This window comes from Hyperoodon ampullatus, assembly GCF_949752795.1.
Source record: "Hyperoodon ampullatus genome assembly, chromosome: 1".
Classification (NCBI taxonomy): Eukaryota; Metazoa; Chordata; class Mammalia; order Artiodactyla; family Ziphiidae; genus Hyperoodon; species Hyperoodon ampullatus.
In genome coordinates this window covers 959,921-987,615 of record NC_136914.1, presented here as the reverse complement: position 1 = coordinate 987,615, position 27,695 = coordinate 959,921, and the positions used below count along the sequence as shown (strand labels likewise).

Genomic DNA, 27,695 nt, shown 5'->3' with positions numbered 1-27,695 from the left:
AGGTGAGGATGGTTACCTCGTACATCACCATCTCCCAAATCCCTAGCTCAGGGTCTGGCACATGGAAGCACCCAATAATATTTGTTACACCCCCAGGTAACAAGTAAAACCAGGTGAGGGAAACTGAGCCTTGAGGTTTATGCCCTACACAGGTTTTTCCCCAGACTAAGAAAATTCCTCCCCTGATATAATTCCCTTCTCTAGTTTCTATTCTGTTTTGTTTCTTCCCTTTTACAATTAAATTTCTTACTGAATTTATTTATTATTATTATTATTCCACTGTCATGATTTACTTAGCCCTCACTGTCAGAAATTCTGTCGAATGGAGTCTGCTGAAGTGCGTACTGATTTGGAGTTTGAGAAACCTGAAACCAAGCCTAAACCCTAGCCCTGGCTGCTTCATTTAGGTAAAGCACATGGCTCCCCCACCACTAAGTTTGTGACCTGTAGTAAGTGACTCAGCTTCTGTCAAGCTGAGTCTCATCTTCTGTAGAATGGGGATATGAATAATGGCTCCATAGGGTTGCTGGGAGAGTGACATAGTGCATGTGTCTCTCACACCCTCCATCAGCAGATATAGATTTAATACCTGTATAAGCTCTGAATGTAGAAGGAGAACATTTAATAGCTATGGACTATTAAAATTTGCTCTTCTGGTGAAAGAACCTGTACAGTTTCTGGAAATATGACCTGGAAACCACAGTTCTGATTGCTCTATCTGAACAAGTTCCCCTAGAGAACCAACATAGGCCAAGGAAACTTCAGGCTATCATGTACCTACCTGGATACTAATAGTAATCATATCCTGTTCTAATAAGTCTAACTTTGGCATTGAGTGTTTTGGGGGGATTTTATTGCTTCTGTTATTAAGAAAAAATGAATATTTATATACTATTGAAGAACTCACTATACTGCCAAATTTAAAACTTCATAAATTCACGTTCATTTATTGTCATCAGATTTAGCTGTCAATTCAGAAAACCAAATTACTTTTACAAACCATGGTCTGATGTTACCAAAACCCCTCTTAGCAAATTTAGAGTAGATTTAAGGATTGGCAGCTGAAGAATCATTAAAATGCATGTTGATGAGCTGCTAATGAAAGAAGATGATTTTTAGAAGTCTCTGTGGAACAAGGGCTGAGCAGAGAAGCCCCAGTCTAGGTGGACCCTAAGCTCTCATCTGGAACTCTGTCTCCACCAAACAGGGCTTTCAGCTTGCTACCATGTTCTGTTACTATTAGTAAAGAAAAATAAAATTGAAACACACACTAAACTGCCAGTGTCACTTAGTAGAAAGTGTGCCAATTACAGTGCAGATCAAAGTGGAGTTTTTAATAAAAGTCTTGTGTTTAGGCTTTGATAATTGGAATCTTGCACTTGGAATGGATCTGCAGTTCTAATGCTTTCCTTGCTTGGTTTTTATTTTTGACATAATAATTGGCACATGCTGTGAAAGTTGTGCAAATAGAAAAGACAATAACCAGTCTGTGAGATGATTCAAGGCTGGCACACCTACTAGATCCACAATTCGCCTTGGACGATCTATGTATATTTTTCTCAGAGACATCAAGGATTTACTGTCACCAGTGAGATGAAAGTACTACTGGGCTCTGTCTAATATATGGGCAGAAGTCCATGCTTTCCTTAGACTAAGAGGCTCACAAATACCAACTTTTTGTTCATTCTTATATGTTAGCATGCCAGTTATATAATAACTTGAGAAGAAAACTGTAGTAATATTTTCCTTCTGATATATGGACTTGTATAGCTTTTGTCCAAGTTTTAAGTACACATCAAAATGAGATTTAGATTCTTCAAATACTCAATGTTTGATAGCATAAGTGAGTTACTTCATATGCATATGTATACACCCAAGGCAGGATGTGCTAAACATTTATGTTATCCAAAAGCTTTTAAGCTCTCTGCTCTAAAGCTACATCCTTGAAACACTGAAAGTTTGATCATTTTGTTTTATGGTAATCTACCAAATAATGGAATGAAAACCACCATCTGTTATTTACATAGACAATGTTAGTCAAATAGTCAAACTCCAAAATTCCTTCTGGTTTAACCAGTGAATAGTAGATGTTTTTAAGTTACAGTGACAAGAAGTTTAGATGCAAAAGTAAACCTGTGGTTTGTGACTATGGAACAGGGCACACTTGGGCACAACTGGACAGAAAACACAGTTCTCATCAGAGAGCCATCTAATCATAACTTACTAAACCAATAACTAATAAAATGGTTTTCTCGCATTTTACCCTGAGAGCTTGTTTGGAGGTTCTAGCAGGGGAGTGCAGCTACTAGTATACCCTTGACCGAAGAACGGTCCTCCTCTATCGGGGAAGGTCGTCCTCTTTGAGCACGCAGCTTCGGGAGGGATGTACATGGAGCGGTGAGGGAGGAAGGGGACACGCGCCTAGCCAGCCAGATCAGCCGAATCAACACTGGCGATAAACGGGGTGACAGATGTTGCAGCCAGATCGCCCTCACATCCTCGCATTTTACCCTGAAGAAAAGTGACTGCAACATTAGAGACCAAATTTACTGATTTGCCATACACACCAGTTTTCTATTTTAACTGGCTTATGTTTTAAAAAATATACATTGATAAAACCTGTGTTAGATGCCTTTAGACACACATTTAATGATTATGTGGCATGAAAGATGAATTTAATATCATAATTAAAGATTCTTAGAAATGTTTCTTGACAGAAGTATGGTAAACTACAGACTGGAATAATCCTCATCATAAAAACAACTAAAATGCTTGATAAATTGTGAGTGTGTGTGTGTGTGTGTTGAAATACATTACTGAGTTGCTACAGTAGTAAGGAATCCTCAGAGGGGTAAAAAAATGAAAACAGTAATTTAGGGAGGCAAGCAAACACTAAGAGCTTGTTTTTGTTCTAAGGGTTTTTAACATAACCTCTTCCTTGACATTCACTTCTGACCACTGCACAGGGTGTGGAAAATAAGGGAAGAAGCCTGAACCCACAAAAGGTGAAAGATCCAATAGGAAAACCAAAATAAAGCTGTAAACTTAAAGGCTACATATGTTTCAAATTAGTGGTCAATAATAATAAAACAAAAATTAAAAATGAATGCACAGAAACTTGCTTTTCTTGACCTTGATGTCAGTTGAAAGAGATAAGAAGTCTCTGCTGGGAATTCATTAGCTTAAGCCTGAATTTATGGTAGCTATACTATCATAGATATATATATATATATTTAAATTCCCCAAAATTAATGTAAGCCATTACATCAGCTTTGCTTGATGAGTGTCTAGGTGATTTGCAGAATCAAAAACACATCCTCCCCTGAGGGAACAAATTCAACCCAGGCTTCAAAGAATCCTCAAAGAAAAAGTTTCCAGGACAATGGAGTAGCTTATAGTTAACAAGCACAAAAATCACAGAGAAGCAAGGCACCATGAATGACAGCCAGCAAATCCATAGATAGCAGAATAAATCTTCAAAGACTTAAGATGCAGAAATTATTGGACACAAAATATGTAATTATTAAATATTTAAATATATAAAAAAGAAGGTTGGAGGCATTAGCAAGGAACAAAAGGTTATTTTTTTAAAAGACCAAAAAGAGTTGAAAAATAACCCAAGATAACCTCTGGAAATGCAAAGTATAGTTCCTTAGGCTGAAAAGAAGAGGCACACAGAGATGAAAAATTTGAACAAGATGTAGGAGAGAGCGATATGACCCCAATATTTGTCTAACTGGAGTTCCAAAGAAAGGTACAAATAAGTGGTATTTAGATCAACAGCTGACTTCTTTTTTGTTTGCTTGTTTGTTTGTTTGTTTGTGATATGCGGGCCTCTCACCACCACGGCCCCTCCCGTCACAGAGCACAGGCTCCGGACGCGTAGGCCCAGCGGCCATGGCTCACGGGCCCAGCCTCCCCGTGGCATGTGGGATCCCCCCGGACCGGGGCACTAACCCGCGTCCCCTGCATCGGCAGGTGGATTCCCAATCACCGCGCCACCAGGGAAGCCCAACAGCTGACTTCTTAATGCAACAAGTGGAAACCAGAAGACGGTAGGGTAATATCTTAAATATGATAAGAGAAAATAACTGTGAACCTGGAATTCTAAACCCAGCAAAAATCTCTCTTAAAAACAAGTATTGAAGACTTTTTTAGACAACTAAAATCTGAGAGAGTTTACTGCAACAGACTCTCACAAAAGGATGTACTTTAGGTAGAAGTAAAATGATTCCAGAGGAAAGTCTGAGATGGAAGAAAGAACAGTTAGCAAAGAGAGTAGCAAAGAAGCAGGTAAATTTTAAAATATTAATAATGCTTAATTTGAAAGAACTAAAATTGTGGTCAAAAATATCTTATAAATTGGAAAAGGGATATTAGAAGATAAAGAATTCTAAGTCTCCTATATTATTTAGGAGCATGATATTGATTAATGTTAGGCTTTATTTGTAGATGTCAAAATAGCTAGGCTAGGGCTTCCCTGGTGGCACAGTGGTTGAGAGTCCGCCTGCCTATGCAGGGGACATGGGTTCGTGCCCCGGTCCAGGAAGATCCCACATGCCGCGGAGAGGCTGGGCCCTTGAGCCATGGCCGCTGGGCCTGCGCATCCGGAGCCTGTGATCCACAGTGGGAGAGGCCACAATGGTGAGAGGCCGGCGTACTGCAAGAAAAAAAAATAGCTAGGCTAACCACTAAAAGAAAGAAAAAACTGTATAACTTCCAACAAACAGAGAAAAATGGTCATTCTCAGATGATTGTATATATTGAATGTTCAGAAAAATATCAGAATCAATAAGAGTTTACAAGTTTGCTAGATACAAAATCAAAATATAAAAGCTAATTTCAAGTGTACACACCAACACTGTCAGAAAAAGCATTTTTGGGGACTTCCCTGGTGGTCCAGTGGTTAAGACTTCACCTTCCAGTGCAGGGGGTGCAGCTTTGACCCCTGGTTGGGGAGCTAAGATCCCACATGCCTCACAGCCAAAAAACCAAAACATAAAACAGAAGCAATATAGTAACAAATTCAATAAAGACTTTTAAAATGGTCCCTATCAAAAAATCTTTAAAAAAATAATAGAAAAATCATTATTTTCATTTACCTCAGCAAGAAGTATAAAATATTTAGACTAAATCTAGCAAGAAATATGCTATAGAAAAAACTTTATTATAATTATTAAACAGTAATTTTATTAAATTATTAACAAATAATTGGTGTGATTTTCCATATTATTCCTGGATTAGAAGATAATACTGTAAAGGTACACATTTTCCCCAAACTGATATTTAGAATTAATATAATTCCAGTAAAAATTCCAACAACCTAAATGTCCATTGGTGGATGAATGGATAAAGAAAATGTGGTGTATACCTACAATGACAGATTATTCAGCCTTAAAAAAGAACATCCTGCCATATATGACCTGGGTGAACCTTGAGGATGTATGTTTAGTGAAATGTGCCAGTCACAGAAAAAAGAAATATTACTTGATTCCCCTCATGTGAAGTATCTAAAGTAGTCAAATTCAGAAGCAGAGAGTAGAATGGTGGTTGCCAGGGGTAGGGGCAGGGGAAACAGGGAGTTGCTGGTTAGTGGGAAATGAAGCCTCAGTTATGCAAGATGAGCAGGTTCTAGAGCTCTGCTGCACAGCGCCATGCCTATGGTTAACATACAGTTTTGCACACTTAAGATGTGTTAAGAGAGTAGATCTCATGTTAAATGTTCTTACAACAATTTTTTAAAAAGTCAATCAAGAAAAGTTTTCGTAGATGATTATTACCTACAATGCATAGCTATGCAGGACTTTGTGAGATTAAAAGAAGGACACTTTGGCCTGATGATTAAGTTACTTAAATTCTAGATTGGAGCTATATGATTTTTTTTTGAGATTTGTTGTTGTTGTTGTTGTTGTTGTTGTTAATTAGGGTAAGGTTCCACCTGAAATCAAATGTGTATGCCATAGTTATATGGGTTACAGGCATGAAGGTGTGAACAGCTGTATATAATCCCAAAATTCATGAATAAATATCCTTTCCATGGAAAAACAATCCCATTAGGCGTGTGTGTGTGTGTGTAAAACTTAACAGGTGGATACACTGCTTTATATTAGAGCCAGATAGACAATAACAGCTAATATACTCATGAGGAAGAATATGAAGATGGGGTAAATATTGTGGGGTTGCTGCTTCCCTGATATGAAGATTTATAAAGCAAATGTAATTAAGGCAGTGTGGTGTCAGTGTGTGGATAGACAAAGAGAAGAATGGAAAAGAGTCGAGAGTCCAGTAAAGTCAGGAAACATGATGTATGACCATGCTGGTACTGCAGATCACAGGGTAATAAGGCCATTGGAATAACTGGGAGTCCTGGTTGAAAAACAAGAAAGAGAAAGGAAAGGAGAGAAGAGGAGAGGAGAAGAGAGGAAAAGTAAAAAAGAAAAGCTATCTCTAACTCACGTAAAACACAAAAATCAATCCTAGATACACTAAAGATATAAATGTGAAACATAGGAAAACTATAAAAAATTTAAAAGACAATATAAGAATATCTTCATGATCTCAGGGTGGGGAAGAATTTCTTAAACAGCCTACAAAAAAGGCAAGTCATAAAATAAGACTGATTCATTCTAACGTTAAACTCAAAACGTGCCTTAATGAGAGTGAAAGACAAGTCACAAATTATAAAAAAAAATTGTAACAAAAAACAAAGGATAAACACTAATAAAAATATATTAAAAATCCTTACACTTCAGCAAGAAAAACACAAATAACTTAGCAGAAAAATACGCAAAAGATATTAATATGCATTTCACATAGAAGAAAACAGAAATAGTCAATAAACTATGAAAAAATGCTCAAATATATTTGTACTAAGGGAAATGTAAGTTACAACCACAGTGGGATAACATTTCACACCCACCAGATTGGCAATAGAAAGTAGGACATGAACAACTGTGACAGTTCTCGTTCAATGCTGGTGGAATATAAAGTCGGATGACCCACTTCATAACACAATTTGGCACTATCTGTATAGCTGAACATAGGCACCTTCTGAGAAACATGCCCAACCTACACTCTAGGGCCTACAGAACTCCTTACATGTGCACCAGAAGACACATACAAGATTGTTCATTATATCCCCAGACAGAGAAACCTTGCTGTCCATCAACAGTACACTGATAAATAAGCTGTGATATAGACTTACAATAGAATACCGTAAAGCAATGAAAATTAAAGAACCCAGCTACACACATTAACATGGGTGATTCTAACTTTGAATTTAAAAGACTTAATATCAATAGAATACATAGAGTATGAATCCATTTATGTAAATTTCAAAGCAAAATCAATGCTTTTACTATATTCCTATTTGTAGGAATACATTTACTGTTAAGTCACAAGGGGATGATTATCCTTGAATTCTGGGCATTAATCAGTCTAGAGCAGTGGAGAGAAAAGATGCAATCACAAAAGGGCCCAAAGGGAGCATCAGTGATAATGGTGGTGTTCTATTTTATAGCCTTGGCAGCAGGTACATATCATTCTTTGCTATTCTTCCTTAATGTGTTCATAATGGCTTATGCACTACACATCATAGTAAAAATGTAGAGCAAAAAATCAAGCCATAGAGGAGTTCATTCAACATAATTCTGTTATGATGTTTAAATCAAAGTAAAACTAATAACGCATTTTTTAGGGATTCAAATGGGGTGGGAAAATTATAATGAAGAAAAGGCAGGGATCAATACCAAATTCAGATTACTGATTTGCCAATGACCTCTGGGGTGAAATAAGACAGATGTGAGAGGGAAAGGACACACAGGGGCTTCTTGAGGTTCTAACAATGTCTCATCTGTGGAGATGGGTGGCAAAGACATGGGCTTTTATTTTACTATTGTCCATTAAACAGTTGTATACCTCAACATATCATCTTGTAGCTATTTCACAATAAAATTTTGAAATACATTTCAACTTAAATAAATGACTACTTAATTTAAAAAATGAAGAGTTTTCTGTGGATGACCTCTTTGAACTAACCCTAGGCATATTTTATCTGCATTTTAATGAGAGACTATAGAAAATAAGGCCAAGCCTGGGCCACGTTAGGTGTGTGATGGTGGAAGGATTTGGGTGACCTGGGAAAATGTGCATACTCAATGTTCTCCCTCAACGTTCTAATCTCAGCTCCCTTCCCAGAACCCTCAGACCCCCGACTGCTAGAAACTTAAGGTTTGGTGGTATTTGCAAATGGCCTTCTTGCCAACAGGCTTCCTGCATCACCCTTTAACCAAATGATAGGGTGAAGAGATGAAGACTTCTTGCAGACTATCTTAGAGACGTTGCTGAGCAAAGGCTGCATGGACCAAAAAGTCGTAACGCTACCCTGGATGAGAAGGCTTTTGCTTAAGAAATGACCCCTCTCAATTCTTCCCATGTGCACATAGTATGGATTAAATAAGGCAGTTGTATGGTAATATAGAAATTATTAAAAACATTCTTCTTGAGGTTGACAATGAAGCAGTAGATACATATCCACTACATAGTTGTTAGTTAAAAAAAGTATGTTCCAAATAATCAATTGGTATTCATTTAAAGCACAATAATGGTCTTATTAAAGCTAAATTTAATACATGCTGTATTTGGAAGTAATTTCTTTACCACCACATAGAAACCTTTCCAGCCATCCTTTTTTGTTGCACTGTTGACATTAAGTGGCAAATCAGAAGAATCTCTGATGAAAATTTCCTAAGGCTACACATGTGTGTTTATTTTCAATTCAAACCCATTCTCACTGATCTCCCTACTACATCTCCAATTCTCCCAAATGGATAGGTAAATCATAAATAGAAACCATGTTATCATCAAATAACAAGTAGGGTAGGATAGGTACTGTTTAATTTGGAAATGTGAATAGAATTCTTAAGGAGTACATGTAAACAAATAGTTCTTGATTTCTCATCAGCCAGCATAAAAAACTCTTTGTTGTTTACCTTTTAAATTATTTACCTCTAACAATTTCTACCTTTCAAATCTTGAGTTTTCTTTTCAGAAGTATGTCTTATTAGTAACATTAAGTGGAGCAGAAAATAAAGCTATTAAAAGGTAGAGAAGGATTACCTGAGTTGGAGCACAAGGAAAAAACTCCATCTTCATTTCCACTAAAAATTGAATAGTTAATGTTGTCCCGAACTGAGTCAGTAGCAAAAGCTTTTATAGTCACAATAGAAGTACCTGTAAAAATTAGGTTAAAAAAAAAAAAAAAGAGCTTTAGGAAAAGAAACTTCAGGAGAAACAAGAGCAAACAGTGAGTGGTTATTATTTGCCTATTATATTTTCACTTGTCTTTCAGTCAATGATTATTTATTTAGTGTCTTCAAAAAGCCAAGCCCCATGCTAGGTGCTGGGGATATAGCAAGAAACAAGGTAGAAAAGATCTCTGTCTTCTTGATGGTTATTAACTGATGGAAGGAGATGAACAATAAGTCATTAAAGAAATACATAATCAAGGTAGATTTCAGATATGCTAAGTTCCCTGAAAAGAAATAAACAAGGTTATGTGATATAAAATACTTTTTCTGCAGGGAGGTGGATACCCCTTTGCAGAGGCCTCAGAGGAATGACATTCCAGTTGAACTGTGAAGCATGAGAAGCCATAGAAAGAGTGGGAAGAAAATGATTCTAGGAGAAGGAAGAGCAGCACAGAGGCCCTGGGCTGGGAGAGGGCTTGGTTTGGTGAGGCACAGTGCGTAGGGGAAATGTGGATGGTGAAGACAGTGTCGAGGTGGGAGGGACTAGATTTTACTCTAAGTGCAATGGGAAGATATAGAAGCATTTAAAGGAAATAAGTAAAATCATCTGATTTACTTTTAAAAGGCATCAATCTCACTGCTGTCTGGACAACAAGGAGCTGTAAGAAAGGAAAAGACTGCAATAGACCATGCAAGAGACAACAACCTAGGATAGTGGGGGGTGGGGATGAAAAGAAGGGGACAAATTAGAGACATATGCTGACACATTTGCCTGAACATTGCATGGGATGTGGGAAAGGAGGTAACAAGGGTATAAATATAAGAAATCTTCCTTTAACCAGTTTACAGTAGACTTGTAGGTAAAAGCAACCCAACTAGAAAGTAACCAAGGTCTTAACTGCATGATACAGATTCATTCAAGAATTGTTAAGCTAGGCCAGGGGCAGTAAAGAGATAACTTCAAGGGAAAAACAGAAATTGATTTAGGGGTAGGAATTAGAGAAGAAAGAAGGAAGTCATGTCACTTTCTAGGAAACAGACTGATTACCAGCATAAGAGAAGAATTAGTAAGGACTGACAGAGATAATAAGAAAATTGGTATGATTAGAACTGCAATTTCACTGGGAGGATTTTCAAAAATCCATCTTGGCCCCAAGTTAGCACCTTGCCGTCTTTGTTTATGATACCTTATGCCCTTTGCTGCTCACCTCTGCTTTGCTTCCTGTCTTGGTTGTCCATTTGTCTCCCTCCTATGACTGCCTGTTCTGTTTTATTTTTAAGTATTTTTATTTAATCAACTTTATTATGGTAAAACTTACTTACAATAATATACACATAGTTTAAGTATATAGTTCTATATACTACACATGCCTGTATACGACTATACACACCTGTGCCGACTATACACACCTCTAACAACTATACACACCTGTGTAGCCACCATCACAGTCAACATGTAGAATATTTCTATCACTGCAAAAAGTTCTCTCAGACCCTTGGACAGTCTACATTTGTTTATCCATTACTTACATATGGGCATTTGGGTTGTTTTCAGTATGGGGTTTATGAATAAAGCTGCTATCAACATTCATGTAAAAGGGTTTGATGGCCACATGTCTTCATTCCTGAGGGGTAAACACCTACAGTAAGTGTATGTTTAACCTGCATATACTATTAACTGCCAAACTATTTTCCAAAGTGGTTGTTCCATTTTATTTATTTATTTATTTATTTATTATTGATGCATAGTTGATTTATAATGTATTAGTTTCCTGGTGTACAGCAAAGTGATTCACTTATACAAATATACACATAATATTTTTCATATTCTTTTCCATTATGGTTTATCACAGGATATTGAATATAGTTCCCTGTGCTATACAGTAAGATCTTGTTTTTTACTGTGGTCGACTACTTTACATTCCTGCTAGCAACATAGGGGAATTCCAGTCGCTGTACATCCACTGGTATTGTCAGTATTTTTAATTTTGGTCATCCTAGTGGGTGTGTAGTGGTGTCTCCCTGTGGATTTAATTTTAACCTCCCTAATGTCTGATGATGTTGAGCATCTTTTCATGTGCTTATTGGCCATTTCCAATCCCCTTTTTAGTTCATCTTTGTACTTTGCCTTCTTGTTCTCTACTTACCCACCACTTCTGATAATTCTTTACTCAACCTGACCCTCTTGTCTTAGGCCTATAACTTATGGCATCTACTTTAGACTCCCACTCTGGCAATGACCCTGCCTCTCCTCTTAAATTTCATCCTGACCTATAGGATGCTGCCTACTAGCAAAGACATGTTGCACTGAGTGGGAGAGATGGGAATGAGGTGGATTCTGTAGGAGGCTCTCTGACTGCTGAGTATGTATCACTGGGGGCCTGATATAAGATGGCATCAGCAAAGCACCAGAGGAAAAGTGAAAGGAAACATTTGATAAGGAAACAGGTGTCAGAGATGAGTACATATCAGGGCTTATTAGCTCAGATGCTTTTTGGTAAAAGCAAGAAACATGGACATATGTAGGAGCTAGATGGGTGGAGGAGGCCAGAGACTGCCTGATGCAACTAAGGCACTCAGCTTTAACTTATTACTGCCAGCAGGGAAAGCAGGCTTCAGGATACTGTGGATTCTGGTCTTTTCAAGAGAAGATCAAAAACTGATATTTATTTTCATGTGAAATCTCCCAATTCCCAAATGTCAGAAAATATTTAATTTAGGGAGAGAAAAATAAGTCACCATCTGGGTTGAACAAAATATTGCTGTGGCTTGACTACAGTCCTGTGTCTGGACATTTACCATTTCTGATAGAGAAGATGAATTTCTCCTTTTTTGTTACCAGCCCTTCTAGCTCTTAGATGGTGGTACTTATTTGTCACTCATGAATTTGTTCAGAACACATTTGAAGACTGATCTTACCTCTCTGCTAAAATTGAACTAAATTCCATGAGAGCAGAAGAGCTTTTCCATATATTTGTTTTCTATATATTTCTATAAATCTAGATTAGTTTTGCCTCTAAAATTTCATGTACTTACAAATCATACAATAACTGTCTTCTTTGCCTTAGCACACATTTTTGAGAATCAAGCATGTTGTTGTGTGTATCAACTGTTTGCTGCTTTATATGTTTCAAATGAAGAAACAAGATAAAGCCCCAGAAAAACAACGAAGTGAAGTAGGGATAAGCAATCTACCTGATAAAGAGTTCAAGATAATAATCATAAAGATGCTCAAAGAACTTGGGAGAAAAATGGATGAACACAGAAGTTTAACAAACAGTTTGAAAATTTAAAAAAACAACCAAAAGGAGATGAATACAATAACTGAAATTTAAAATTCACTGGAATAGGGCTTGCCTCATGGTGCAGTGGTTGAGAGTCTGCCTGCCGATGCAGGGGACACGGGTTTGTGACCCAGTCTGGGAAGATCCCACATGCCACGGAGCACCTGGGCCCATGAGCCATGGCTGCTAAGCCTACACGTCCAGAGCCTGTGCTCCACAATGGGAGAGGCCACAACAGTGAGAGGCCCGCATACCACAAAAAAAAAAAAAAAAAAAAATTCACTGGAATAAATCAACAGTAGATTAGATGATACAGAGGAATGGATCACTGACCTGGAAGACAGAGTATCAGAAATCCCTCAAGTTGAACTGAAAAAAAAAAAAAAGGATAAAACAATGAAGATAGTTTAAGAGACCTCTGGGACAGTATCAATATTAACATTCACATTATAGGGTCCCAGAAGAAAAGAGAGAAAGAAAGGACATATTTGAAGACAAAAAAAACTGAAGATGTCCTTAACGTGGGAAAGGAAACACAACTCCAGGTCCAGGAAGCACAGAGAGTCCCAAACAGGATCAACACTAAAGAGATGACATTAAGACACGTTGTGATTAAAATGTCAAAGGTTAAAGATAAAAAGAGAATATTAAGAGCAGCAAGGGAAAAACAATGTTACATACCATGGAATCCCATAAGGCTATCAGCTGACTTTTCAGCAGAAGCTCTGTAGGCCAGAAGGGAGTGGAATGATATAGTTAAAATGATGAAAGAGAAAGACTTACAACCAAGAACACTCTACTCAGCAACAATCTCGTTCAGATTTGAAGGAAAGATCAAAAGTTTTACAGATGAGCAAAAGCTAGAAGAGTTCAGCACCAGGAATCCAACTTTCTAAGATATGGTAAAGGCACTTCTCTAAGCAGGAAAGAAAAGGCTACAGCTAGAAATATGAAAGTTACAAAAGGAAAAATTTCACTGGTAAAGGCAAATATAAGTAAAGGTAGTAGATCAACCCCTTATAAAGCCAGAATGAAGGCTAAAAGACAAAAGTAGTCAAATCATCTACATTCACAATAAGTAGTTAAGGGATACACAAAACAAAAAGATGTAAAATATGATGTCAAAAACAGTAAATGTTATGGAGTCAAAATGTAGGGTTGTTAAAATGTATTCAAATTAAGAGATCAGCAACTTAAAATAATTATATATATATATGTATATATATATATATATATATATATATACATATACATATATATGTGTGATTTATATACATAGCTATATATAAGCCACAAACCAAAAATCTATAACAGATACAACACAAAACAGAGAAAGGAATCCAAATATAACACAAAGACAGTCATCACACGGGCAGAGAGCAAAAAGAAAAAAAGGAACAGAAAGGACTACAAAAACAACCCCCGAACAATTAACAAAATGGCAATAAGACATACCTATCAATAATTACTTTAAATGTAAATGGACTAAATGCTCCAATCAAAGACATAGAGTGGCTGAATGAATATAAAAACAAGACCCAAATATATTCTGCCTACAAGAGACCTGCTTCAATCTAAAAACACACATAGATTGAAAGTAAGGGGATGGAAAAAAGTATTACATGCAAATGAAAATGAAATGAAAGCTAGGGTAGCAGTACTTTATATCAGACAATATAAGCTTTAAAACAAAGACAGTAATAAGAGACAAAGAGGGACATTACAGAATGATAAAATGATTATTCCAAGAAGATATAACAATTGTAAATATATATGCACCTAAAATAAGAGCACCTAAATATGTAAAGAAAATATTAACAGACATAAAAGGAGTAACTGACAGTAAAACAATAATAGTATCAGACTTTAACACCCCATTTACCTCAATAGAGAGACAATCCAGACAGAAAATCAATAAGGATATTCCAGTCTTAAGCAACACATTAGACCAGGTAGACTTACTAGATATGTATAGAACATTCCACACCAAAGCAGCAGAATACACTTTATTTTCAAGTGTTCATCAATAGATGAATGGATAGAGAAGATGTGATATATATGTGCAATGGAATATTGCTCAGCCTTAAAAAGAAGGAAATCTTGCCAGTTGTGACAATATGGATGGAAATAAGTCAGGCAGAGACCGACAAATACTATAGGATTTCACTTACATGTGGAATATAAAAAATAAAACAAATGAACAAACATAACCAAACAGAAACTGAATCATAGATACATACAAAGAACAAACAGGTGGTTGCCAGAAGGGAGGAGAGAAATAGGTGAGGGAGATTACAAGGTACAAATTTCAGATACAAAATAAATGAGTCATGATTTTGAAATGTACAGCATGGGGAATATAGTCAATAATTATGTAATATCTTTGTATGGTGACAGATGACAACTAGAATTATAATGGTGATAATTTTGAAATGTATAGATATATCTAATTGCTGTGTCATGTACCAGGAACTAACATATTGTCATAGGTCAATTATACTTCAAAAACGAACAAACAAACTCACATAAAAAAGATCAGACTTGCGGTTACCAGAGGCAGGGTCATGGTGGGTAGGGGAATTGGATGAAGGTGGTCAACAGGTACAAACTTCCAGTTACAGGATAAATAAATACTAGGAATGTGATGTACAGCAGGTTAAATAGAATTAACACTGCTCTATGTTACATATAAAAGTTGTTAGGAGAGTAAATGCTAAGAGCTCTTATCATGAGGAGAAAATATTTTTTCTATTTCTTTAGTTTTATATCTATATGAGGTAATGGATGTTCACTTAACTTATTGTAGTAATCATTTCATAATGTATCTAAGTCAAATCATGATGCTGTACACCTTAAACTTATACAGTGTTGTATGTTAATTATAGCTCAATAAAACTGGAAGAAAAATATTGTTCCTTTGTACACCTATTAAGCAGGTGCTTAATAAGTATGGAAAGATGGGAGGTAATAGAGGAGACAGAGAGAGGAAGCAAGGAAAAGAGGTGATCACTGAAGTGTTACAGGCTGGGAGATTAGAAAAATGCTTCTCTGCCTTCAAGACTGTTCTAAAACAACAGTAACTATTATTTTGTTTTAATTATTCAATGCAAGAACACCACTTCTGATAGTGGGATTTGCAGTAGTTAAAAAAAAAAAAATAGCACCTATTCAAGATCTCTACTGGGTTTCCTCATTGAATCCTACTGTGGAGGGCCTAAGAACAAGCTTGAAACCCATCCTGATACAGTCCATAGTAAAGACAATCCCTAAATGAAGTCAAATTGACATATTTTTTTTTCTGGATAGGTAAAAGGTTTTCACTAAAAAGAAAAGAAGAAAGAAAAGGCCTTGGAACAGACAATATTTTCCCCAGGAGCCTTTTAAACACTTAACACTCAAAGAAAAATGCAACAATCACTATAAATATTAAAGGAAACATGTATGTGATACTGTCCACAAAACTGAAAATGCAGTGGAAAAGGCATAAAACAATATCCATAATGGAGAAAGAACAGGAAAACCAAAACTGGATGTGTTACTCTGTACTTTATTTTAAACATTATGTTTAAAATAAACTGTGATAAAGTTTAAAAATCATTTATCAGAGTTTCCAAATGATTGTTCTTTTCAAGCAAGTTATGAAGTCATTCAGTCACAAAATGAAGGATTTGAATCAATCCTTTTCAGTCAAGTTACTACATATGTTGAGAACTCTCAAATTGCATTATAATCTGATGCTTATTTTGTTACATTTCAGGAGACCTTGTTAATATTAAAACGTCTTACATTTTGGTAGGAGTATGCCTTCCCAATAGTGCAGTACATTTTATCTTCAGTGCTAAATCACACTTCTGTGCTTCCTGATACAATTTATTTTTTAAACACAGGAAATTTTATTTCAACTGGCTTGTCACATACTCTTAACAATGGTAGTAAGAAGAGAAACAGCCACAATGACAAGATGTACGGTCTTGCTGATGGCCTTTTCTTCACGGGTTAGAATGCTTATTATATGCCCAATCACAAAAGAAAACATGGAGATTGCTTGGATGTAAAAGAACAAAGATGAGAGCAGAAGTGCAAATAAGAATCACATATGGCCTCTCTCATGAAAGGAACAATCCTATTTTTATTGCAAATAAAATGTTCATAATATCAAATGGAACAGTAGCACACAAAAAATATCATTCAATGAAATACTACAAATTAGATGCTGAAGTCAGCAAAGAGATTAAATCTGAGATTTCCTGAGAAAATAGGAAATAACTAAAGGGTCTGGAATTCTTCTAGGTCTTCCCTTATTGTACAGGTTTTAAGTAAACGTCTGTCTCTGGGCATATGGATAAAACTTACAATTACTGCTCACTTCACATCAAGGTAAAAATGGTAAAACATGAAAAACAATACTGAACATTCCAACAAACAAAAGCCCAGGACCAGATGGCTTCACAGGTGAATTCTATCGAACATTTAGCGAAGAGCTAACACCTATCCTTCTCACACTCTTCCAAAATACAGCATAGGGAGGAACACTCCAAAACTCATTCTACAAGACCAACATCACCCTCATACCAAAACCAGACAAAGATGTCACAAAGAAAGAAAACTACAGGCCAATACCACTGATGAACATAGATGCAAACATGCTCAACAAAATACTAGCAAACAGAATCCAACAGCACATTAAAAGAATCATACACCATGATCAAGTGGGGTTTATCTCAGGAATGCAAGGATTCTTCAATATACACAAATCAATTAATGTGATACACCATATTAACAAACTGAGGGATAAAAAAAAACATATGATCATCACAATAGATGCAGAAAAAGCTTTTGACAAAATTCAACACCCATTTATGATAAAAACCCTCCAGAAAGTAGGCATACAGTGAACTTACATCAACATAATAAAGGCCATATATGACAAACCCACAGCCAACATTGTCCTCAATGGTGAAAAACTGAAACCATTTTGACTAAGATCAGGAAGAAGACAAGGTGGCCCACTCTCACCACTATTATTCAACATAGTTAGGAAAGTTTTAGCCACAGCAATCAGAGAAGAAAAAGAAATATAAAGAATCCAAATCAGAAAATAAATAAAACTGTCACTGTTTGCAGATGACATGATACTATACATAGAGAATCATAAAGACGCTACCAGAAAACTACTAAGGTAATCACTGAATTTGGTAAAGTAGCAGGATGCAAAATTAATGCACAGAAATCTCTTGCATTCCTATACACTAATGATGAAAAATCTGAAAGAGAAATTAAGGAAACACTCACATTTACCATTGCAACACAAAGAATAAAATACCTAGGACTAAACCTACCTAAGGAGACAAAAGAACTGTATGCAGAAAACTACAAGACACTGATGAAAGAAATTAAAGATGATACAAACAGATGGAGAGATATACCATGTTCTTGGATTGGAAGAATCAACATTGTGAAAATGATTCTACTACCCAAAGCCATCTACAGATTCAAATCAATACCTATCAAACTACCACTGGCATTTTTCACAGAACTAGAACAAAAATTCTCACAATTTGTATGGAAACACAAAAGACCCCAAATAGCCAAAGCAATCTTGAGAATGAAAAACGGAGCTGGAGAAATCAGGTTCCCACACTTCAGACTATACTACAAATCTACAGTAATCAAGACAGTATGGTACTGGCACAAAAACAGAAATATAGATCAATGGAACAGGATAGAAAGCCCAGAGATATACCCATGCACGTATGGTCACCTTATATTTGATAAAGGGGGAAAGAATATACAATGGAGAAAAGATAGCCTCCTCAGTAAGTAGTGCTGGGAAAACTGGACAGCTACATGTAAAAGAATGAAATTAGAACACTCCCTAACAGCATACACAAAAATAAACTCAAAAGGGATTAAAGACCTAAACATAAGGCCAGACACTATAAAACTCTTAGAGGAAAACATAGGCAGAACACTCTATAACATAAAACACAGCAAGATCCTTTTTCACCCACCTCCTAGAGAAATGGAAATAAAAACAAAAATAAAAAAATGGGACCTAATGAAACTTAAAAGCTTTTGTACAGCAAAGCAAACCATAAACAAGATGAAAAGACAACTCTCATAATGGGAGAAAATATTTGCAAATGAAGCAACTGAGAAAGGATTAATCTCCAAAATTTACAAGCAGCTCATGCAGCTCAATATAAAAAAAAAAAAAAAAAACCCAATCCACAAATGGGCAAAAGACCTAAATAGATATTTCTCCAAAGAAGATATACAGATTGCCAACAAACATATGAAAGAATGCTCAACATCATTAATCATTAGATAAATGCAAATCAAAACTACAATGACGTATCACCTCACACCAGTCAGAATGGCCATCATCAAAAAATCTACAAACAATAAATGCTGGAGAGGGTGTGGAGAAAAGGGAATCTTCTTGCACTGTTGGTGGGAATGTAAATTGATACAGCCACTATGAAGAACAGTATGAAGTTTCCTTAAAAAACTAAAAGTAGAACTACCATACGACCCAGCAACCCCACTACTGGGCATATACCCTGAGAGAACAATAATTCAAAAAGAGTCATGTACCATAATGTTCACTGCAGCTCTATCTACAATAGCCAGGACATGGAAGCAACCTAAGTGTCCATCAACAGATGAATGGATAAAGAAGATGTGGCACATATATACAATGGAATATTACTTAGCCATAAAAAGAAACGAAATTGAGTTATTTGTAATGAGGTGGATGGACTTAGAGTCTGTCATACAGAGTGAAGTAAGTCAGAAAGAGAAAAACAATTACCATATGGTAACACATATATATGGAATCTAAAAAAAGAAAAAAAATGGTTCTGAAGAACTTAGGGGCAGGACAGGAATAAAGACACAGATGTAGAGAATGGACTTGAGGACACGGGGAAGGGGAAGTGTAAGCTGGGCAAAGTGAGAGAGTGGCATGGACTTATACATACTACCAAATGTAAATAGATAGCTAGTGGGAAGCAGCCGCATAGCACAGGGAGATCAGCTCAGTGCTTTGTGTCCACCAAGATGGGTGGGATAGCGAGGGTGGGATGGAGATGTAAGAGGGAGGAGATATGGGGATATATGTATATGTATAGTTGATTAAGCAGAAACTAACAACCATTGTAAAGCAATTATACTCCAATAAAGATGTAAAAAAAAAAAAGTACTGTACCTTCAATTTCCATGAGGTAAGTGAAACATAGAAGCATTTTCCTTTTACATTTTTAGGCTTTTATGAATTTCGTTTTAAGTCTAACATTGTGTAAAAATCTATAACACATTTAATGTTCTTGTTCTTTTCTTCTTTACAAAAATACTGTTAAAACACTATCCACCTACAGCAACAGTGAACTATTCATTTAAAGGCAGAATTATATAACAATAAATGCAGTGGGAGTATAAAAATCAATATTTGTGGATATATTTAGGTAAAATAATTATGAGAACTTTTATTTAGAGTTGTCCCTGAGTAAATAATTCTAGAGTTTTACTTTTGTTATTTCTAAGCAATGCAAGCATTTTCTTATAGATGACTGACTTGAGAAAGATTTTTTAAAATATTTGGATGATTTTTGAAATATCTATTATCTCTTAAATGTCCAGCCACTGAAACAGTTGAACATATTTCAGTCATTTAAGAAAAAAAAGTGGGAGTCACATCAGCAAGATGACTGAATAGAAAACCTTAGTTCTAGTCCCCCATAGAGATATAGTCTAACAACAAGAGTAGATGGTCCAAAAAGTCTTTATGAAAACTCCAGGCCAAAAGGGAGTGGGATGATTTATTCAAAGTGCTGAAAGAAAAAATTGTCACCAAGAATATTATATCTAACAAAACTGTCCTTCAGAAATGAAGAAGAAATAAAGACCTCCAATAAACAAAAGCTCAGAGAGTTCATCACCACTAGATCTGCCTCAGAAGAAATGCTGGAGGAAGTACTTCAAGTTGAAATAAAAGGAGTCTAGATAGTAACGTGAAAGCACACAAAAATATTAAGTTCTTTGGTTAAGGTAAATCTACAGACAAATAGCAAATCCTGTAACAGTGTAATGGTGGTACATAAATCACTTTTAATTCTGGTATAAAATCTAAAAGATAAAAGCATTAAATATAACTTTAAGTATAAAACTATGTTAATGGACCAATATATAAAAAGATGTAACTTGTGAAATTGATATCATAAAGTGGGAGGGAGAAGTAAAGGAGAAGAGTTTTTGTATGTGATTAAAGTTAAGTTGTTACCAGTTTAAAGTGGATTGCTAAAACTAGGAGATGTTTTATGTAATCCCCATGGTAACCACAAGGAAAACACCTATAGAAGAAACACAAAAGGAAATAAGAAGGAACTCAAAGCTCGACACTTCAAAAAATCAGTGAAATACAAAGGAAGGCAGCAAGAGAACAAAAGAGGGACAAAATAATTACAAAACATACAGAAAACAATTTTAAAATGTCAAAAGTAAGTCCTTCCTGATCATAATTACTTTAAACATAAATGGATAAAAGTCCCCAATTAGGGGCTTCCCTGGTGGCACAGTGGTTGAGAGTCCACCTGCCGATGCAGGGGACACGGATTCATGCCCCGGTATGGAAAGATCCCACATGCCGCGGAGTGGCTAGCCCCATGAGTCATGGCCACTGAGCCTGTGCGTCCGGAGCCTGTGCTCCACAATGGGAGAGGACACAACAGTGAGAGGCCCGTGTACCGCAAAAAAAATAAAAATAAAATAAAGCCCCCAATTAAAAAACACAGTGGCTGAATGGGTTAAAAACAACCCACAAACTCCAACTACATACTGTCTAGAAGATACTCATTTTAGGTATAAGGACACCCATAGGCTGAAAGTGAAAGGATGGAGAAAAATATTCCATACAAATGGTACACCAAAGACGACAGGGATGGCTGTACTTATATCAAACAAAATAGAGTTTAAGTCAAAGACTGTCATGAGACAAAGAAGGACATTATATAAAAAAAGGTCTATTCACCAAGAATATGTAGCAATTATAAGTATATATGCACCTAAAAGTACAGCACCGGAACATATGAAGCAAACACTGACAGAAATGAAGGGAGAAATAGATAGTAACACAATAATAGCAGGATATTTCAATTCCCCACTTTCAATAATGGATACGTCAACCAAACAAAAGATCAATAAGGAAGCAGAGGACTTGAACAACATTATAGACTAACTGGACCTAAGAGACATACACAGAAGACTTAACCCAACAATAGCAGAATACACATTCTCATGTGTGTTAAACGTTTCCAAGTGTATCCGCAAGAGCACATGGAACATTCTCCAGGGCATATCACATGTTAGGCCACAGAATCTGGACAAATTTAAGAAGATTATACCAACTATCTTTTCTGACTATGATGGAATGAAACTAGAAATAAACAACAAAGAAAAACTAGAAAATTTACAAATACATGGAAATTAAATAGCATGCTCGTTAACAACTAACAGGTCAAAGAAGAAATCTAAAGGAAAATTAGGTAATATCTTGAGACAAATGAAACAAAAACACAACATATCAAAACATGAGATGCAGCAAAAGCAGTACTAAGAGGGAATTTTATAGCAGTAACTGCCTACATTAAAAAAGAAGAAAGATTGCAAATCAACAACATATCAACAACATACCTCAAGGACCTAGAAAAAGAGGAACAAGCTGAAAACAAAGGAAGGAATGAAAAAATAAAGATTAGAGTAGAAATAAATAAAATAGTATAAAAACAATTAAAAATCAATAAAACTTTTTTTTTGAAAAAGATCAGTAAAATTGACAATTCCTTAGCTAGAAAAGAAAAAAAAGAAGTGAGAAGCCTCAAATAAGAAAAATCAGAAATGCGAAAGGGGACACATTACAACTGATGCCATAGAAATAAAAAATGTCATAAGAGACTACTATGAACAATTATACACCAACAAATTAGATAACCTAGAAGAAATGGATACATTTATAGAAACATACACCCTACCAAAATCAAATCATGAAGAAAGAAAAAATCTGAACAGATCTGTAACTAGTTAGGAGATTGAATCAGTAATCAAAAACCTCCCAATAAAGAGGAACAGATGGCTTCACTGGTGAATTCTACCAAACACATAAAGAAGAATTAACACCAGTTCTTCTCAAACTCTTCCAAAAAAATTAAAGAGGACAGAACACTTCCAAACTTATTTTATGAGGCCAGCATTACTCTGATACCAAAACCAGACTGAGACACTGCAAGAAAAGAAAACTACACACCAATAGCCCTGGTGAATATAGATACAAAGTCCCTCAACAAAGTATTAGCAAACTGAATTAAACAGCATATTAAAATGATCAGGTGCCATAACCAATTGAGACTCATCCCTGGGATTCAATCATTGTTCAACATATGAAAATCAATCTCTGTGATACACCACATTAATAGAACAAAGGATAAGAAATCACAATACATGCAGAAAAAGTGGCAAAATTCAACAATCTCTCAGGATAAACACACTCAATAAACTAGAAGTATTATAAGGAAATTACCACAAAATAATAAAGGCCATATATAAAAAAAAAACACAGGTAACAAACATCCTGCTCAATGGTGAAAAACAGAAAGCTTCTCTACTAAGCTCAGGAACAAGGCAATGATGTCCACTCTTGCCACTTCTATGTGATATAGTACTGGAAATCCTAGTCAGGGAAATTAGGTTTTGAAATTAAAGGCATCCAAATCAAAAAAGAAGTAAAATTATCTCTGTTCTCATGACACGATGACATGATCTTAAATGTAGCAAACCTTATCCATTCCACAAAAAATCAGTCGCATTTCTATGCACTAACCATGTATAATCGAAAAAAGAAATTAGGGAAACAATTCCAATTAACAGCATCAAAACATAATTAGGAATAAACTTACCCAAGGAGGTGAAAGTCTTATACATTAAAAAAGTACAAAACATTGTTAAAAGTAATGAAAGGCAACCCAAATACATGTAAGTACATTCTGTGTTCATGGAGTAGAAGACTTAATATTGTTAAAATGTCCGTACTACCCAAAACAATCTACAGAATCAATGCAATTCCTATCAAAATCCCAATGGCATTTTTTGCAGAGATAGAAAAAAAACTTAAGATTCATATGAAATCTCAAAGTACTCTGGATAGCCAAACAATCTTGAGAAAGAAAAGCAATTCTGGAGACCTCACATTCCTGAGTTCAAAATATATTACAAAGCTACAGTAATCAAAACAGTATGGTACTGACATACAGAGAGATATACAGACCAATGGAACAGAATAGAGATGCCACAAATAAACTTTCACATATATTTTCAAATGATCTTTGACAAGGATGCCAAGGCTACACAACAGGGAAAGGATAGTCTAACAAATTGTGTTAAGAATAACTGCAAAATAAATGTATTTGAATATCTTACACCATACTTAAAAAATTGACTAAAAATGAATTTAAATCTCCTAGAAGAAAACATAGGGGTAAAACTTCATGACATTGGATTTGGCAATAATTTCTTGGATATGAGAACAAAAGTACAGGCAACAAAAGAAAAAATAGATGAATAGGACTACATCAAAATAAAAAGCTTCTATGCAGCAAAGGAAACAATCAACAGAGTGAAAAGGCAATCTATGGAATGGGAGAAAATATTTGCAAATTATATATCTGATAAGGGGTTAATCTCCAAAATATATAAGGAACTCCTACAACTCAACAGAAAACAAAATCAATTGAAAAATGAACAAAGGGCTTGTATAGGCATTTTTTCAAAGAAGGTATACAAATGGCCCACTGGTACATGAAAAGATGCTCAACATCACTAATCACCAAGAAAATACAAATCAAAACCACAGTGAGTTGTCACCTCACACAAGTTAGGATACCTGCTATCAAAAAAAAAAAAAAACAAACAAAAAAAGAAAATAACAAGTGTCACTAAAGGTAAGGAGAAACTGGAACTCTTGTACACTGTTGGTGGGAATGTAAAATGGTATAGCCACTATGGAACACAGTGTGGATGATCCTCTAAAAATTAAAATTAGAACTACCATATGATCCAGCAATCCTACTTCTGGGTATATATCTAAGGAACTGAAAACAGGATCTTAAAGACTTATCTGCACATCCATGTTCATTGTAACATTATTTACAAGAGCCAAGAGGTAGAAACAACCTAAATGGCTTTAAGTGGATAAATGGATAAAGAAATGTGGTATAAACATACAATGGTATAGTACTCAATCTTAAAAAAGAAGGAAATCCTGTCTTATGGCACAACATTGATGGACATTATGTGAATTAGCCAGCCACAAAAAGACAAATACTGCATGTCTCCACTTATATAAAGTATCTAAAATAGTCAAACCCTTAGAAGCAAAAAGTAGAATGGTGCTTGCTTGGAGTGGAGGGAGAGGAAAGAGTTGTTCAATGAGTGTAGAGTTTCAATTTTGAAAGATGAAAAAGTTGGAGAAATCCACTGCACAATGATATACATACTGTTAACACTACTGTACTGTGCACTTAAAAATGGTAAATTTTATGTGTTTCTTACCACTGCCAAAAAAAAAAAAAAAAGAAGAGTTGATTTTTTTCCTTCCCACCTTCTCATCATCAAAAAATGACTGAACATAGGGCTTTCCAAAAATTCTACCCCTGTGATGAGATAAAGCATGGAAAATGCTCAAAATGAGTAATTTCCCAAAATTTGTGAACAGATGAAAACTATGTTTTAAAATGTAAAATGCATGCAATCTTGAACACATTTGCTTTTGTGAACACCTAAGGAAATAATAGAGGAAGTCATAAAAAGTGCTTCTTGACTTTTCATGTACTTTAGAAAAAGAGAGATGAGGAAGAAAACCAATATAGAATTAATACATGCAATGAGAAGTAAACAGTCTGAAATATATTTTTTAATGGGATTACAGATTTTAGTGGGCAACTTTTTTAAAAGGAGTGATTATCTGTAAATGGCTTCATTTAATCATTTAAAAATGCACTCATAACAACCTTGAGAAACGCAGTGCTAAAATGATTCCTGGAGGCCCCTACTTCCTCTCCAATTTTGTAATTTACAGAAACCTAAAACATGAAGATTCAAAACATGAGCTTGAGAATTTTCACTGTTGCTTCGACGTTGGGTCAGACTCCAGATCTTGCCTGTGGACCGGCCGCTGCTGATCTCCCCTCATTTTCCAGCCATTCCCTGTCTAGGCTGCATCCCCAGGTTGATAATCAGACTTAACATTCCCTGCACTTTTAAGACCCATCCTTATTCTCCGTTCAGCTCCTGGAACCCAAAAGTCAGCCAGAATCCAGAGCCTGCACATGTCCATAAAGAAAGGTTACACAATTTTTTATATGAGTGATCAACTTTGCTTATGAGATAGCACATTTCCAATTATTTCAAGAAACAAATAAAATGTGGCCCCCAAAATCTTAAAAATATTTCACTTAGATTATAAGAAATGCCTTTTATGAGGTTAATTTTAATGAGTCCATTTGATTGCCACAGCAGCTCTTCAGGGAGACAGGACTGCTGCCCTCAAAATAATCTGAAATTGGGGTCAGCCTCCACAAATGACAGGTACCAACTGAGACCAGAAAGCAATGAATGGAGATTCTGATATTTCTAAGTGCTTTGTGGTTTCTGACTTACACGTAAACGAAAATTCTTTGTAGACTTTAAAGTGCAGTAAATCACCAATGTCTAAACCTCTTTCAGCTTTCAAAAACAAAATAAAATAGCCTCTGATCTTCAGGGCTCTTAAAGCTATTGCCATGTTCCTTTCTGTCCCTTCCTGGCCCAGACTTGTCAAAAATGGCTGAATTCCCCATCTCCACTTCACTCTGCACTCCTCTATACTCTGGTTTCTAAAAATATTAAGCTCTAGCAACTTGGTGCTCTCCAAAGTTCACAATCCTCTCCAAAGCTGCTGAGGTCTGGCTGCACACAATTCTTGTAAACAGTCATGGCCGACTCTGGTTCACTTAGGAGGTCTCGGCTATTGGTCTTTATTCTTTGCCACATCCTGAACAATTATAACAAAGTTTCAAACCTACTCCTCAGAATTTCCTTCCTGAACTCTTCCAGACCTTCATTTTGCTAATTGTGTCATTCTCTTATCCTTTGTATTTGATGCACGGACTTATCTTTTCAGACATGCCTTCCTTTCTACCATGATCTTACTTCCCTATGCCAAGACGGTATGCTCAGACCATCTCAGGTAACACTCTTCCCAGCCCCATCGTGGACAGGTTCTGTGAGTGCCATAGTCCCACTCCCAGTGGGTGGTAGCCCCACCACCTCATTCACTTCTTCTCTGGGGACAGGCCTCTGATTGAGCTAACAGCCACTTTTCAGTCCTTATCTTCCCAAACCTCAGCTACAAATTAGATATGGTTGACCACTCCCCGCTTCTGGAATGTGCCACCTTCCTGTTTCTCTAACACCATCCGCCCAGGAATGGTCAGCAGTGCCTTGGCCTCTCCATCTCAATCTCTTCTGAAGATGCATTGCATCTCCAACTCCTGTAAAATATTGGCATTACTTTGGATTTCTTCTCAGCCCTCTCTCTATCTACCTTTACCCCTGACTTTCACACATAATTACATGGGAACTTCTACCAATTCACAATGTCTGTTCTATCTTCAAAGATTCTCATTTAATTTGTTTGGGGGTTGGGGGAGTTGATGTCCAGGTATCAGTAATTTTTAAAAGCTCCCCAGGTGTATCTACGTGCAGTCAGGGTTGAGGTCCCTGGGTCTAAATAATCAAGAAGTCCCACCGCGGCTGTCTTGGAAACACAGAGACCACATTCCCTCTTGCCTTCCCCCATGACCGCAGTTTTACTTGGTCCCTGGTCATTCGCCATGTGGATTACCACAGTACCCTTCTAACTCATCTCTCTTTCCCAAGGCACTCTTCTTCACAAGGCCTCCAAAGTGAGTTCTCTACAATACGAAAGTTGGTTTTGTCACTCTTTTGATAATTGAAAGGCCATCAGTGTCTCTCTGGTCCAGCTCATCATTGGAAATCTCATGAGCCTCTGTCTAGCTGTTCCAGATGATTTGCTGCACAGGATGGGGCAAGGGGTACATGAGAAATCTCTGTG

At 36.2% G+C, this 27,695-nt stretch overlaps 1 protein-coding gene across 1 annotated transcript in view; it reads right to left on the bottom strand.

Annotated features, from left to right (window-relative positions):
• Nucleotides 1-27,695, bottom strand: part of DCHS2 (dachsous cadherin-related 2) — a gene marked incomplete at both ends in the record, with an annotated part of 288,779 nt that overhangs the window by 30,301 nt on the left and 230,783 nt on the right. Inside the window, one exon of the mRNA XM_079716852.1 lies at nucleotides 9,118-9,231. Within this exon, the coding sequence (XP_079572978.1) occupies nucleotides 9,118-9,231 (114 nt within the window). The remainder of the gene's footprint in view (nucleotides 1-9,117; nucleotides 9,232-27,695) is intronic.